The sequence below is a fragment of the Mesoplodon mirus genome (genome assembly GCF_964341445.2).
Source record: "Mesoplodon mirus genome assembly, chromosome: 15".
Lineage (NCBI taxonomy): Eukaryota > Metazoa > Chordata > Mammalia > Artiodactyla > Ziphiidae > Mesoplodon > Mesoplodon mirus.
In genome coordinates this window covers 81,080,401-81,095,526 of record NC_138991.1, presented here as the reverse complement: position 1 = coordinate 81,095,526, position 15,126 = coordinate 81,080,401, and the positions used below count along the sequence as shown (strand labels likewise).

General features: G+C 44.0%; 1 protein-coding gene across 2 annotated transcripts in view; it reads left to right on the top strand.

Moving 5' to 3' along the window:
- KIF16B (kinesin family member 16B) overlaps window positions 1-15,126 on the top strand; it is a 293,315-nt gene that overhangs the window by 116,912 nt on the left and 161,277 nt on the right. For both annotated transcript variants that reach the window (XM_082645904.1, XM_082645905.1), the window contains exon 13: window positions 14,844-14,963. In XM_082645904.1, coding sequence (XP_082502030.1) covers window positions 14,844-14,963 — 120 coding nt within the window. The remainder of the gene's footprint in view (window positions 1-14,843; window positions 14,964-15,126) is intronic.

Here is a 15,126-nt window from a genome sequence, read left to right as displayed (position 1 = left end):
CCCTGCCTGTGAAGTCGTCAGGAATCCACCATTCTACCTAGCGTGCCTACTGATGTCTTAAGCCTAAACTGATACAATACCTAGGATTTAAGGAGTATGATCTCTGGGAATTAGGTCAACATTTTCCTTGTAATAGCATTTAGAATCCATGGACTTTTTAGCTAACCAGAGGCTGGTAGCCATATTCTCTCTCTCTCTCCCTCTCGCTGTCTCTCTGTGTTTTTTGAATTAAATTAAGGGTACAGTGTATTTTGAGAGATTGTTATAATTGTTGTAGATTTCCGTTGCTTTACCCTTCTGAATTTTACTTGGGTTAATAAAGCATGAATTGATGGCGTCATTATGGCATATGAGGCTGCAGATGTAGAATGTTCCCATGGGCCAGCGTTAATGGAATCAAGATGGTACAGGAGAGCTGCCACCCGGCTCCGTCAGAGTCCTGAGGGCTGCCATGACATTTAAAAAATGTCTGCTGATGCCAGACAACTGGTTCCTTAGATTAATTAAAGTAAAATCTAACACTGATCCGGGGTTTTGATAAGACCACAGGGCTGTTGAGGTTGAAATCGGCTAGTGTTCAACACTGTTCTCATTAAAACAACATTGGAATTGCCTTTATGGTTTCTCCTAAACTTTTTTTTTAAAATAACATCTTTATTGGAGTATAATTGCTTTACAGTGTTGGTTAGTTTCTGCTGTATAACAAAGTGAATCAGCTATACCTACACATATATCCCCTCCCTTTTGAGCCTCCCTCCCACCCTCCCTATCCCACCCCGCTAGGTGGTCACAAAGGACCGAGCTGATCTCCCTGTGCTATGCAGCTGCTTCCCACTAGCTGTCTGTTTTACATTTGGTAGTGTATATATGTCCATGTCACTCTCTCACTTCGTCCCAGCTTAACCTTCGCCCTCCCCTTGTCCTCAAGTCCATTCTCTACATCTGCATCTTTATGCCTGTCCTGCCCCCCCTTTTTTTTTTTTTAGATTCCATATATATGTGTTAGCATGTGTTATTTGTTTTTCTCTTTCTGACTTACTTCACTCTGTATGACAGACTCTAGGTCCATCCACCTCACTACAAATAACTCAATTTCATTTCTTTTCATGGCTGAGTAATATTCCATTGCATATATGTGCCACATCTTCTTTATCCATTCATCTGTCGATGGACACTTAGGTTGCTTCCATGTCCTGGCTATTGTAAATAGAGCTGCAATGAACATTGTGGTACATGCCTCTTTCTGAATTATGGTTTTCTCAGGGTATATGCCCAGTAGTGGGATTGCTGGGTCATATGGTAGTTCTATTTTTAATTTTTTGAGGAACCGCTGTACTGTTTCCCATAGTGGCTGCACCAATTTACATTCCCATGAACAGTGCACAAGGGTTCCCTTTTCTTCACATCTTCAGCAACACTTGTTTTATTTTATTTTTTCTTGTTTATTTTTGATAATAGCCATTCTGACAAGTTTGAGGTGAATCTCATTGAGGTTTTGATTTGCATTTCCCTGATGATTAATGATGCTGAGCACCTTTTCATGTAGAGTAGTCCTGCCTTATCTGCGATTTCACTTTCTACAGGTTCAGTACCTGCAGTCACCCTCAGTCTGAAAATATTAAAGTGAAAATTCCAGATATAAACAGTTCATAAATTTTAAGTTACATGCTGTTCTGAGTAATGTGGTGAAATCTTGAGCTTTTGCTTTTGTTGCCTTTGCTTTTGGTTGTCATATCCAAAAAATCATGCCAGGGCTGATGGTAAGGAGTTTATCCTCTGTGCTTTCTTCTAGGAGTTTTATGGTTTTAGGTCTTATGTTTGTCTTTAGAGCTTATTTTTGTGTATGATGTAAAATACGGGTCTAGTTTTATTTTTCTGCATGTGACTGTCCAGTTTTCCCAACACCATTTATTGAAGAGACTGTCTTTTCCCCATTTCATATTCTTGGTGCCTTTGTCATAAATTAATTAACCATATGTGTGTGGGTTTATTTCAGGGCTCTCTATTCTGTTCCATTGATCTAAGTGTGTGTTTTTATGCCAATACTATACTATTTTGATTGCTATAGCTTTGTGATATAGTTTGATATCAGGAAACATAATGCCTTCTTTAGCTTTGTTCTTCTTTCTCAAGATTGCTTTGGCTATTTGGTCTTCTGTGGTTCCATACAAATTTTAGGATTGTTTTTTCTATTTCTATGAAAAATGCCATTGGAATTTTGATAGGAATTGCACTGCCTCTGAAGATTGCTTTGGTTGGAATGGACCTTTTAATTTTAATAATATTCTTCCATTCCACAAGCATGGGATATCTTTTTGTTTATTTATATCTTCAGTTTTTTCATCAATAGTTTTCAGTGTACAGGTCTTTCACCTCCTTGGTTAAATTTATTCTTAGTTAATTTGTCCTTTTTGATGCAAGGTAAATGGCATGGTTTTCTTACTTTCTCTTTCTGATAGTTTGTTATTAGGGTATAGAAATGCAACTTATTTTTATATATTGATTTTGTGTCCTGAAATTTTACTGAGTTTATTTACTAGCTATAACACATTTTCAGTGGAGTTTTTAGGGTTTTCTATATATAATATCATGTCATTTGCAGATAGAGACAGTTTTACTTCTTTCTTTCCAATTTGGATGCCTTTGATTTCTTTTTCCTTGTCTTGTTCCTGATCTTAGAGGAAAAGCTATTAGCTTTTCACTATTGAATATGATGTTAGCTGTGGGCAGATTTTCCATATTGAGGGCTTTTGGAGAAATGGTTTCTGGGCTTTCAGTTTTGGCTGATGCATTTTTGTTTCATCATTTTAGAATTCCATCTTCAGAATGTTATATGACATACAATAAAACTCAGCCTTGGAGATTATTTGAGATTGTGTAAAATATATTTTAAATAAAATAAATTGGAATAAATTAAGGGAAATAAGTTTTAAAAATTTCATATGGAAGTATGTTCCTTTATTTTATTTTAAAAATCTCTATTACCTGTATTATTTTACTTACAAGTGTGTTTGTTATAGAAAATTTGGGAAGTGAAAAAATATAAAGAAGAAAACTACCCAGAGTTAATAATCCCTGTTTCTAATTTGCAATGTCTCTGTTAGGCTCAGTATCTGTTTGTCTTTTCTCTCTTTCTCATATATAATTATTGTATTTATGATATATTCTGCATTTTTAAGTATATGATGTATATATTAGACACACATACACCCTGCTGTGGACTGCACTGTTTCCCTCCAAAATTCATATGTTGAAACCCTGATCCTCAGTGTGACTGTATTTAGAGATAGAGCATTTAGGAGGAAATTAAGGTAAGCTTAAGTGAAGTTATAAGGATAGGATCCTAATCCAAAAGGCCTGTAGCCTTATCATTCTCTCTCCCCCATTGTGTGCACACACCCAGGAAAGGCCACGTAAGCACACAGTGAGATGGTGGCCTCCTACAGGCCAAGAGAAGAGGCCTCAGAATAAATCTTACCTTGCTGACATCTTGATCTTGGACTTCCCAGCCCCTAGAACTGTGGAAAATTAATTTCTGTTGTCTGTGCTATATAGTCTCTAGTATTTTGTTGTGGCAGCCCAAGCTAACACACACACACACACACACACACACACACACACACTCGAATCAAATGTACATATACCCTTCATGCACATTTTAAACAGAAACTGAAGTCATTTTCTATGTAATCTAGCAGACAGTTTTAAGTTTACCTGGCAAGCAGTAGCAGATGCTCATAAGTGTGAGCTGAATGAGTTGCAGAAGAAGCTGGCTGGAGGATAAACTGTAGCACTTACCCTTTGGGCATCCTCAGAGTGCACCCAGCAGAGCAGAGGTGTCAGTCCTTTGGGGGATACAGAAAATTATGGATGTGAAATACCTGGGAGCTTAAAAAAATACCCATACCCGGGTCCATCTTTAAATGCGATGCTTATTTAAAGGACCAGTGCAGGGCTCAGGCATGGTGCTTTAGAGACTCCTTGAGTGACCTACTGGTTTAGCAGTTGAAACAAGCAGTGTATGGATATAAAGGCTCTAGTCATTTTTGACTAAGATGCGGGTGATCAGGCCAGGTAACTGTGGTCATTGAGAGGAAGGGTCCCCCGTGGCTCTATGTGTTTCCCCGGGGAGGGGAAGGATGGGTAAGATTCAGGAGGGGAAAGAACTAGAAAGCTGTCCCAAGAAGCCATTATGCCTTGAGCAAAGGCTGGAGGCGGAGACAAATGTGACGTATTTCTGTGGGTCAGAAACAAGAGTAAGCCAGCTTTGGCCGAAGTTTAAGGCCAATGTCAGATTGAAGCTTTCTGGGTTACAACACAGCACTTAAAGTGATCCTTTCACTCTGCTTTCTTACCTTGGGTTAAAGTTTGTACTGTATAAAAATACCCCTGTAGAACCTTCTGGTGAACCCTCCTGAGTATTTTGGGCTTCCATTTAGGTCAAATATACCAAAGTCCTTGTGTTCACAAGACCCTGCTCCACTTAAAAAGTCTAGTTAAATATTAATGTGAGGAAATTTGCTCTTGTATATTTTCACACAGTTTCTTTAATTGGTCTTATGCATTTTGCATAATTTAAATACTGACATCTGGGTGATTTGCTCAGCCAGCGGAGGACTGTTTCATCAGAAAGATGTACATAGCCTCTCTCTGAACTGCCTGCCAGCAGTTAGCTGTTTCGCATTAAATAAAGAATGATGTTTCTGCAGTGAGAGGTGTAGTGGAAATTGAACTGCCCCAAGAGCTTCTGTTCATTGAAAGGACAATATTAATTCTATCTACTGTTTAGGGGCTGACTTCCAACAATGCCAGGAAATGTCGGCTTGCTGGTACCGGGGAGGTGAGGAGGCAGTCAGGTCCTTCCCTTCCTGTTTCTGCCCCCGTGAGTCCGGGACTGTTCTCCGTCTGTTCTAAGTGTGTCTCTTTTGACCGCAGGTACTGTAATGTGGATTGTTTGAAAGTCTTGTAAAAAGCAAGGCTTTTGGGGCTTCCCTGGTGGCGCAGTGGTTGAGAGTCCGCCTGCCGATGCAGGGGACACGGGTTCGTGCCCCTATCCTGGAGGATCCCACATGCCGCGCAGCGGCTGGGCCCGCGAGCCATGGCCGCAGAGCCTGTGTGTCCGGAGCCTGTGCTCCGCAACGGGAGAGGCCACAGCAGTGAGAGGCCCGCGTACAGCAAAAAAAAAAAAAAAAAAAAAAAAAAAAGCAAGGCTTTTGCATTCCTACTTCAGTTTTTATGATGTAATAGGTGCCAATCTGATATCACCTTCCTGATGCTAGCTAGGTACAGATGTTGTGGACACTTGTTAAATTATTTATGATGATTATCTTTTGGAATCCATTCATATGTAAACAACATTCCCTTAGAAGCTTCTGACTTATTCTGGCCATTTTAAGCGTTCTTTTGAGGTTCAGGAGCTGCTTTTGCCTGGCAGGGAACGTACAAATAGGACTGATGAGAGACAGTCTCAGCCCTGGAGTCAGAGCGGTAGTTTGCCTTTCACTGACCCCAGCCTGCTCTCTCATTCCCTGGGCTTGACGTGTTGTCCTGGACCCACTATTTGCTTCCTGGAGGAGCAGACAGGCAATACACTCATACATAATGTTGATAGACTGGAGTGCTCTGAAAACAGCAAGCCAGGTGGAGTGATGGAATGTCCCTGGGAGGGGGGGCGGGAGGAGGGGTGTGCTTCCTCTCTAGGAGGTGAGCTTTACGTGAGCAAGAACCTTGTCCACCTTACTGGTGTCTTTGATCTTTAGAGAGCAGGCAGCCTGTGTGGTAAGAGCTGACTGACAAGAAGGGCCCAGCCACAAGATTTAGGGGAGACTTTCCCGGGGAAGCCGGGACAGCATGTGCAAAGGCCCTGCAGTGGGAATGAGGAAGCCGCTGTGGCTGGAGTGTTGGGAGTCGTGTGGAGAGTAGAGGGGGTGAGGTTGGAGAGGTGGCTAGGGGCCAGATGAAGTGAGCTGCCGGTGCCACTTTCTTCCAAACGAATGAGCATATTGTAGAGTTTTGTGTGTGACGTCTTGACACTCTGGAAAGAAGGCTCTGGCTGTCACATGGAGAACAGACTGTAGGCTGAGGAAGCAGAAGGACAGTTGGGGGATGTCAGAGACTAGGCAGGAGGTGGTGGTGGTAGTGGCGGGGGAGACGGAAGGTCCTGGATGATTTTGCTGCCATGCGGGTAGACCTCCTGATGGCTGGCTGTGGGGTTAGAGGCAAGGAGAAGAACAGGGTGACTTCTAGGTTGACCCACTTGATCCTTCCTTTCTTTTTTCAACCTGTGGATTGCTAATTGTGCCTTCTCACCAGCACCATCTCCTTCCTTAATCCTCATTCTGATGAAGGTTGATTCCTGGTCCTCCTTGGCCCCTCTGGGTCTGTGGTACCTGCCAGACCTTTTCAGTGTAGGTAGATTTCCAGTCCTGAACTCTCACAGGCTGTTCTCTCCCTTCCCTGTGTTTGTAGTTTAAGAAAATCTTTTACCATTCCAAGAGCATTAATAGAGCTCTCACACGAAGGCTTACGTGTTACCAGTCAGCCTTGCAGGGACGTGGAACGTGCTTCTAGCCAGCAAATGTTGTTTTTCTTCACCTCACCATGCTCTCTGGGAGCACAGCAAGAATAAAAAGTTGTTTCCTGGAGGAAGGTGAAGGGGAGATCCTTATTCCTTTTCATCCCCGCTGGCTCAGGGTGGAGGAAGGTGGGATGGTGGTTGAAGCACAGCTTCATCGACTCTCTGGTAATCTTGGTGGCTGTTTCCTTCCTTGGTTAGACGGACAGGAGTCTTTCTTTGTACGCGAGAATGTACGAGAAACTGTAGCTTCTGGGTGAATGCCAATGTGTGTACTTTCAGGATTTCAGAGCTAATTGGTTTGTGTTGACAATGACTATTTATCATTTGTATATTAGGAAAGAAACATGCAAATTACTTGACAACACTTGCTAGTCAAATGGGTGAGTGATTTTTAATGTCAACAATATCCACTTGGTGAGCTGTCTGGAAAGTGTTACTGGGAACCTCAGGATTTTGTTTTCCTAGCAATAAAAATCTTTCTGATATTTATCAGACTTCTGCAACTCTTGCAAACTCCCCAGTTTCCTTATTTCTCATTAAGAGGAGTATGTAAAACAGTTGAGAAGGGTGTCTTTACTTAAGGCTCATCGGTCTAAACTATGTGTTGCATAGCGTCTGCCAAGCTATTCCTTCCTTCCCAATTCTGCCTCCCTTTTCCCTCTGTTCCTAGTCATCCTGAGCATCCTTGCCAGGTTCATCTTCTGAGTATCAGCCAGTTCCTGTTTTCAAAATTCTCAGTGCCTTCCCGGTTTCTGAATCAAATAATGACCATTGGCCTGGCTTTCCGGACCAGGTTTATCCGTTAAATGAATGTCCAATGGTCCCTTGTGGATGTGCCCATGTTTTCTGCCACTGTACCTTTGCTCAAAAGACCCCTCCCCCCAAACCTGGAGCAACCTTGTCTTCTTCCTTTTTGTAGCCAGCTGAATACCTGTTCTTGACTTTGGAGAATAGGCGTTGGAGATGACATCATACATTTCAAAGAAATGAAGAGATAATAATAAAAAGCAAACATCCCACGCCACAGCAGAAACACCTCCACGAACTCACTAACAGCAAGCGGATGAAGAGGGCTGTGAGCTGGCCACTGAGGAGGGGAGGCCGGGGTGAGGTTCCTAGGCCTGCACCTCAGGAGCTGAGTCAGTGAGGGCTCTAGAAGCCCTCCCCACACCCTCAGATCTGGGGAGGAACACGGTGATTTTCTTATGGAGGAACCATAGAAATGGCTGCTGGCGGCAACTGGGATGAAGTGGAAAGCAGAGCTGAGTCTCTGAGACCAGGGAACCTTGAGAGCCAGTGTCCCCACTGCAGTGGGCTCTCCTCTCAGGCAGGAGGAAGGCGCCCGGTGGAGGATATTTAATGACCTTTGTTAAGAGAGGCCGGAGCCCAGGAATTCGAACAAAGCCTTTACCGTGCCTCAGTTGAGACTTCCTGGCCCTGTCACTCAATCTGGCTAGAGAACGGTGGATAGAACACAGACCCACTCAGTCTTCAAACTAGAAAGATCACAGATGGGGCAACAGTCGGAAAAGAGTCAAGGAGTTGCCCATCCTGTGTTAGAGCAGCAGAATTTCCGGACAGATACACCTGCGCACACACAGATGAAGAAAAAAAGTAAGGCGGTTATATAAACGTAAGTGCGATGTATGGATGGATAGACGGACAGATGGATAGGCAAAGAGAAAGAAAAAAAGGGGAGATAGCATGTAAAAGACAAAAAACATCCAGAGCTAGATGAAAACATACCTCAAGGCATAGAAGGGAAGTCCTTACAGTTGTTTCATTCTGTGGAAGAAGTTAATGAGAAATGTGAATTTAGTAAACACAACAAGATGATTAAAGGAGAATGGGATGAAAAAAGAGAGATTGCAGATCTACAGAAAGACTGAGGTCCCAAATAACAACCATTGCAGAACCAATAAATAAAATTAGAAATACCAAAGGAAAGAATAGATGCCACTGAAATCAAATTACTACAAATTAAAGGCTTGATTGTCTCAGTGAACACAAGTGAAGTGATCATGACATAAAAGCAATCAGAAGCTAAAAGATGAAAAGACAATGTACTATAAGGATAATTGGCATCCCTGAAGTAGACAGTCAACATATGAAACAGAAAATGGAATATAAAACAAGGTAACTTTCAGGAGATGAAAAAGAAACAAACAAAAGAACCGAGGCTGCAGATTAGAAGAATGTATCGTGTTACGGGAAAATTCAGAGAACAGAATGTTTAACACCAATACCTATCCTAATTAAGCTACTGAATTTCAAAGGTAAATGAAAAAATCTTCAGACATCCAGGCAGAAAACCAAATGATCTGCCACAGACCAAAAGTCAGACTGGCTTCCTGTTTCCTTAGTGCAGCATTTAATTTCTGATGAGAGTGGAGCCAACTACCTCCTCAACATTCTGAGTGAGAGAGGAGGTATGAACACGACGCAGAGTGACACAGCTTCCGTGTCGTTCAGGTGCAGGGGCAGAGGTGGATATTCTCAGACGTCTATAAGCTTGGGGAATGGTACTTAAAACCAAAACACATAGGAAAAAATGCAGACACAGTACTGTCAACCTCTAGATGTGTTTTGTAATGTCTTAACTTAGAAGCATATTTTAGGAAGTGTCTGTTGTAGTGAAGAAACATTTGGTTGAAATTCAACAAGTACTTCAGTTGCTTTTCTCCTTCTGTTAAATTCAAATGAAGTCACATACAATGTTTTTTTAATTAAAAAGCATTTATGCTAGAGGAAGGATAATTTCATTTTTTATGAAAGTCCTCCTGTCTGCCTGACCCCCTCCCTCCTGCTCATACCCACACTGGGCAGGTGCTCTAAGCCCTGGCTTAGGGGGGTGGTGACCCCTCCTCTTCTGATCAGTGCCGTCGGCCTCGGGTTCGCAGAAGTTAAGTGTTCTTTCTGCTGTGAGGCAGCTCCATACAACTCTCCTAGTTAGGGAAGCACATGATTCTTCACAGACGGAGTTTCCACCAGAAAAATTCTGACTTTTAATTCTTGGCTGACAACAACAAGAACAACAAAAATTCATGTAAAACCACTTACAACTTAACAGTGCCGAATAATCAGCACTTCTTGAGTGACTGCTCTGTGCCTGGTGCAGCCATATTCCCCCCCTGTACTCCGTGTGAGGAAGCACAGTTTCTGACCTTTGAGAGCTCTTAGTTCAGGTAGGGCAGACACGTCGCCAAAATTTTCCCAGTATTTCCCAAGCAAGGTCTAGCTCTCAGGAAGTCTTCTTGAAAGGGAAACATAGGCTTCTTACTGACAAGTTTTTGTCTTGATTTTCACCTATTTATTCAGGAAGGTTGTTGCATTTTGACAGACATCGTGCTGGATATTTGTTTGTTTGTTTTTCTAAATTAATTAATTATTTTGGGTCTTCACTGCTGCACACAGGCTCCTCTGTAGTTGCGGCGAGCGGGGGCTACTCTTTGTTGTGGTGCCCGGGCTTCTCATTGCGGTGGCTTCTCATGTTGCAGAGCATGGGCTCTAGTCGCGTGGGCTTCAGTAGTTGTGGCGTGCGGGCTCAGTAGTTGTGGCTTCCAGGCTCTAGAGCGCAGGCTCAGTAGTTGTGGTGCACGGGCTTAGTTGCTCCACAGCATGTGGGGTCTTCCCGGACCAGGGCTTGAACCCGTGTCCCCTGCACTGGCAGGCGGATTCTTAACCACTGCACCACCAGGGAAGGTCCCCAGTGCTGGATTTTAAGGATGTGATATTGTGATGAAAAGAGGGAGGATTCCTGCTGAGTCTAATGAAGGGGTATGGGGGTTATATGGCACACGCCCAATGAGCCGGGCCCTTGTGGCTTCTCCCTTTGATCTGGGCAGTCCTGCCTGCCACTCACCTGAGCCGCCGGCATGTGCCAGAGGATTTGCTGCCACCATCTCAGCCTTCGACACAGGTTTTAGATTTAGGGCTTGAAAAAATCTTATTGAACGTATTTTTGGAAATGTGATGAACATAATGTTTGAGTGGATACTGTCTTTTTATACTTTTTGTCAGGCGGTAGTTTCCTTTTTATACAAATATTGGTTGCCAAAAGCTTTGTTTGAATACAAAATATGTACAGCTATACATATTTGACCACTTTCTTTCTTTGGGACCCCGTGTGCCTGGAGTTAGGAAAGGGATCCCCAGCTCTGCTCTGTTAAATATTCCATCTTATCAAAGAGGTATTTCTTCAATTATGTATAACAGTAGGTGCCACTCAATAAATATTTTATAAGTGATAGATATTTTTGTCTGAAATTACTTTTTCACTCGAACAATGATTTAAACCTCCGTTTTTAGTTTTATGAGGTGACACTTTTATAATATCATATAGTGAATGCAGCTTGAATGTCATAGAGCTTTAGGGCAGCATTAATCATAAATTCATATGCCCCCATTCCCAATCCTGAGAAACTTTCTCTTAATTCAGGTTTTACCCATTCTATGTATGGAAGTGTGTGTGTGTGTGTGTGTGTGTGTGTGTTGGGGATGGGTGGGGACAAGGAATGCTTTTGACCTAATGGCTCTGAAGTTATGAATTTCAAAGGATTTTCTAAGTCTATGAGATTTATTTTAAGGAAGGAAGAAAAAATGCTTTTCAGTGGGTTAAAAAAAAAAAAAGAATATCAAACTAAACTGGGATATAGTCCAAAACAGTTTCTCTAGTTTGAGTGGGAGCTATTAGAGTTTAAAATACTGCCTCCCCCCGCCCCCTTTTGGGTTATTGTCCACTTTTATGCAGAAAGAAAATACATATGTCTCTGGACGTAGGAGAAACAGTCCCTCTCCTTTTCACATGGATCTGGAAGCCTGGAGCAATCCGTGGCCAGGAGCCACCGACCGTGTGTGCAGCGCTGTCACAGTTCAGAGCTAGCAGGCCTTGTTTCATGCGATGGGGCTGTATGATTAAATTCTCCAGTGTAATATATATCTTAAAAAGAAAAGTCACAGACTTGCCACTTCTGTTTGAGCTCTATGGGCAAGAGGAAAAGCACAAATTCTACCAATATCGGAGAGGCAGGAGTCGGGGTTGGTTTATTTAGAGAGCCATTTTAGCCAGGATTTGCAAGGGCCTTGGTGTGGCATATCAGGATGAATGAAGTCTCCGGCCTCCAAGCCTGAGGTTCTGGGCCCCGGAGAGGAAGCCCGTCTGATAAGGGAAGTAATTGAAGAACAGTGTTACGCTTCATTTCCTTTTCTTGAATTTGAGTTATGCATTGGTCATTTTCTCTGCTATCTATTTAATGGTTGTTAAATTAAATTGCTTTCCCTCAAGTGGTGATTTTTATTTATTTATTTTTTAAACCATCTTTTTTTCTTACTCCGCTCCATTGCCCTCTGGCCCGACTCCAACTCCGCGTGTGTGCGGTGGAGGCCCCAGTGTCTGCAGAGGTGAAGGCTGGGGACTTCTCTCTCTCCCCCGCCCTTTCCCAGAACCTCCCAGGGACCCCTTGTCTGCAAGGCTGTGAGGTTCTGAATTCTTCAGCTAGAGAACGGCAGGCTTTGTAGACTGTTTTATCATTCAAAGGATACAGAATCCATTTATTTGATCCAGGAATGTGAAGAGTTCCAGTTTTGTTTCGGGCAGCTCTGGGCTTTGGAGTCCAGAGCTGTGCTGTGCTCAGTGTGTCCCGTCGCAGGAGTGGGTGAGGAAGAGGCTCGCTCGGAGCATCCCTGACCCGGAGCCCCTGTTGGCAGCACGGGGCTGTCTCTGCTGCTTCCATCAGCCTGTGGTCACAGAGCACAGTGTCCTGCTCTTGGGTGGGCCCCAGTCTCCACTCAGCACAGCCCAACCTCAAGGCTGGAGTTGTCACCTTCACTCTTCTGGGGTTTGTCTGCTTTCCACCTGGGAATTGCCTCAAAGCCTGGTTTTTGAGGGTTTTTTTTTGCCTTAGGGCACATGGGCCTGATGGCGAAGGGCCTCTCAGTCTCTTCCTTGCGACGTTGCTCTTGACCTTCCTTCCTGCATCTCTCTGAAGTCTGAGTCTCTACCCACTCATTCATTCACTTGACAGATATTAATCGAGGAGCTCCTCTGTGCCGGGCACGAAATAAGGCACTGGGTTACATTCTAGTCAGGAGACAAGTGCTAAACTTGTATATAACATATCATAGAGTGATAATTGCTAAGAGAGAAACAAATCTAGACAAGAGAGGTTGGTGACTGCTCTCTTGTATGGGGTGATGGGGAGGGTGGCTTCTGAGCAGAGGAAATGAGGCCGAGTTATGTGTGAATAGAAGGCAGTTCTTCTCAACTGGGGCACATTTTGTTCCCCAGGGGACACTTGTCGGCGTCTGGAGGCATCTTTGGTTGTCACAACCTCGGAGGAGGGCTGTGTGTTACTGGCATCTGGTGGGTAGAGGCCAGGGATGCTCTAAGTATCCTCCAGTGCCCAGGGCAGCCCCCCACAGTGGAGAATCATCTCCAAAATGTCAGTGGTGCCAAGGTTGGGAAGCCCCGCTCCAGGGGCAGAGAAGGAGCAGACGGGAACAGAGGCAACAGCAACGCCCGAAGCCGCGAGGTGAGGGCCGGCTGGCGAGTCTGAGGAACAGCAAGGAGCCGGGGATCCGGGAGAGGCGTGAGCGGGGGGCAAGCGGCAGGAGGGCAGCAAGGGCTGAGGTCACTTGGAGCTTTGGAGACCCTTGCAGAGACTTTGGGTTTTACTCAGAGAAGAGGAGGCCGTGTAATTGACCCGAGAAAAGGAGTGGCCTGCCCTGCCGTCTGTCTGGCTGCCAGGGAGAGCATCGACTCTGGCTGAGGCACGAGTGGGTGTGGCCAGGATTACTGAGGCCAAGCCGGTGAGGGTGATGATGCTTGGGGCCAGGCAGCAATGTGGTGCAGTGGTTTGTCGTCAGATTGGGGGCATATGTTGAAGGTGGAGTCAACACCGAGTGCCGTAGGGCTTAGAGAAAGGAGCAAAGGACACCCTGATTTTTGGTCCAAGCAACTGTAAGGAAGATTGGTGTTTACCAAGAAGGGCTAGTGTGCAGGTTTGGGAGGCAGGGGGCATTAGGGCTGGTCTTTCAGGGTGTTAAGTTTGAGCTGCGTGCTTGGTAGTTTTAAGGGAGAGGTCTTCCTGGAGATTTGGTTTTGAGAGTTGTCGGCATGCAGTCAAGCCCTCCGTATCTGTGGGTTCCACATCCACAGATTCAACCGACCACTGATCACAAATATTCAGAGAAAACAAATTTCAGATAGTTCTCAAAAGCAAACCTTGAATTTGCCATATGCTCCAGCAAATATTTTCATAGCATTTATGTTGTATGAGGTATTATAAGTAATCTGGAAATGATTAAAAATATAGGGGAGGATGTGCGTAGGATATATGCAAGTTATGTCCTTTTATATAAGGGACTTGAGCATCCTTGGATTTTGGTGTCCTCAGGGGTCCTGGAACCAATCCCCCATGGATACCCAGGGACAACTGTGTAGATTGCAGGTAAAGTCAGGAGTCAGGATGAGATCATCAAGGGAGTGACTGTAGACACTAGAGTCCCTGGGATGAAAGACTCCATGGAAGTGGGTTCAAGAGAGAGCCGGGGGGCGGGGAACTAGAGGACCACAAGTAGGGAACTCTTTGGAGGTGGTGTTCTCTAAAGGGACACAGAGAAATTGGTGGCAGCTGGAGGGAGATGCAGGGCCAAGGGAGGTGGTGGTGGTGGTGGTTGATGGGAGCTCTGTAGCAGATTTGTGTGCAGGTGGGAATGATCAGTGGATAGAAGGTGATGCAGGGCACAGCAGGTCAGGTATCTCTGGTGCACGGAAGCGAATGCACAGGAAAGGGTTGCTTTCAGGGCCATGTGCAGTTTGACCCTAGTAACTGGTAAGAAGAACCAACAAGTCAGGAGACTTCTAGGTATTAAGTGAAATAAAGGTTCTGAAGAGGGAGAAAGATTGCTTTCTGGTCTAGTGGTCCTAGAACCTTTCCTAAAGAAGGCAGGGTTTGAGCTTAGCTTCATATATATGTGTGTGTGCATGTGTGTATTCATATATATACATACATATATATATATATATATATATATATATATATATATATATATATATATATATGAATCTGTATCAGGCAGTAAATTTATTTCATTTTATGAGCTTTTTGTATGTTCCAAGCTCACTTTGCCCACCACATGCCACGATTTCAACATGAAGCTTACAGTCCATTTTTCTTGCAGTTTTCATGGTGAGAAATAAAACATTGTTCATTTTCACACTCTAAAGAGAACCTAATACGAAGTTGTCTTTCCTTCCTAATTTCAGGAACAAACTCTGGCTCTGAGGAAAGAAGGGATTGGGGTTGTTTTGGATTCCGAGCTGCCCCATTTAATTGGCATTGATGACGACCTCCTGAGCACGGGCATCATCTTATATCACTTGAAGGTAGAAACTCCTTTCCTGGAACATTCTCATTTTGGTTGCAGCTTTCCCTGTGGACACTGGCAAGGTTTAGTGTAATACTCCGTGTCCACGAGCGCAGCTACGACCCTGAAGAATATACAACAAATCCTTGAGTCCTTTGGGAGTTCTCAGAAGTTCATTGGGA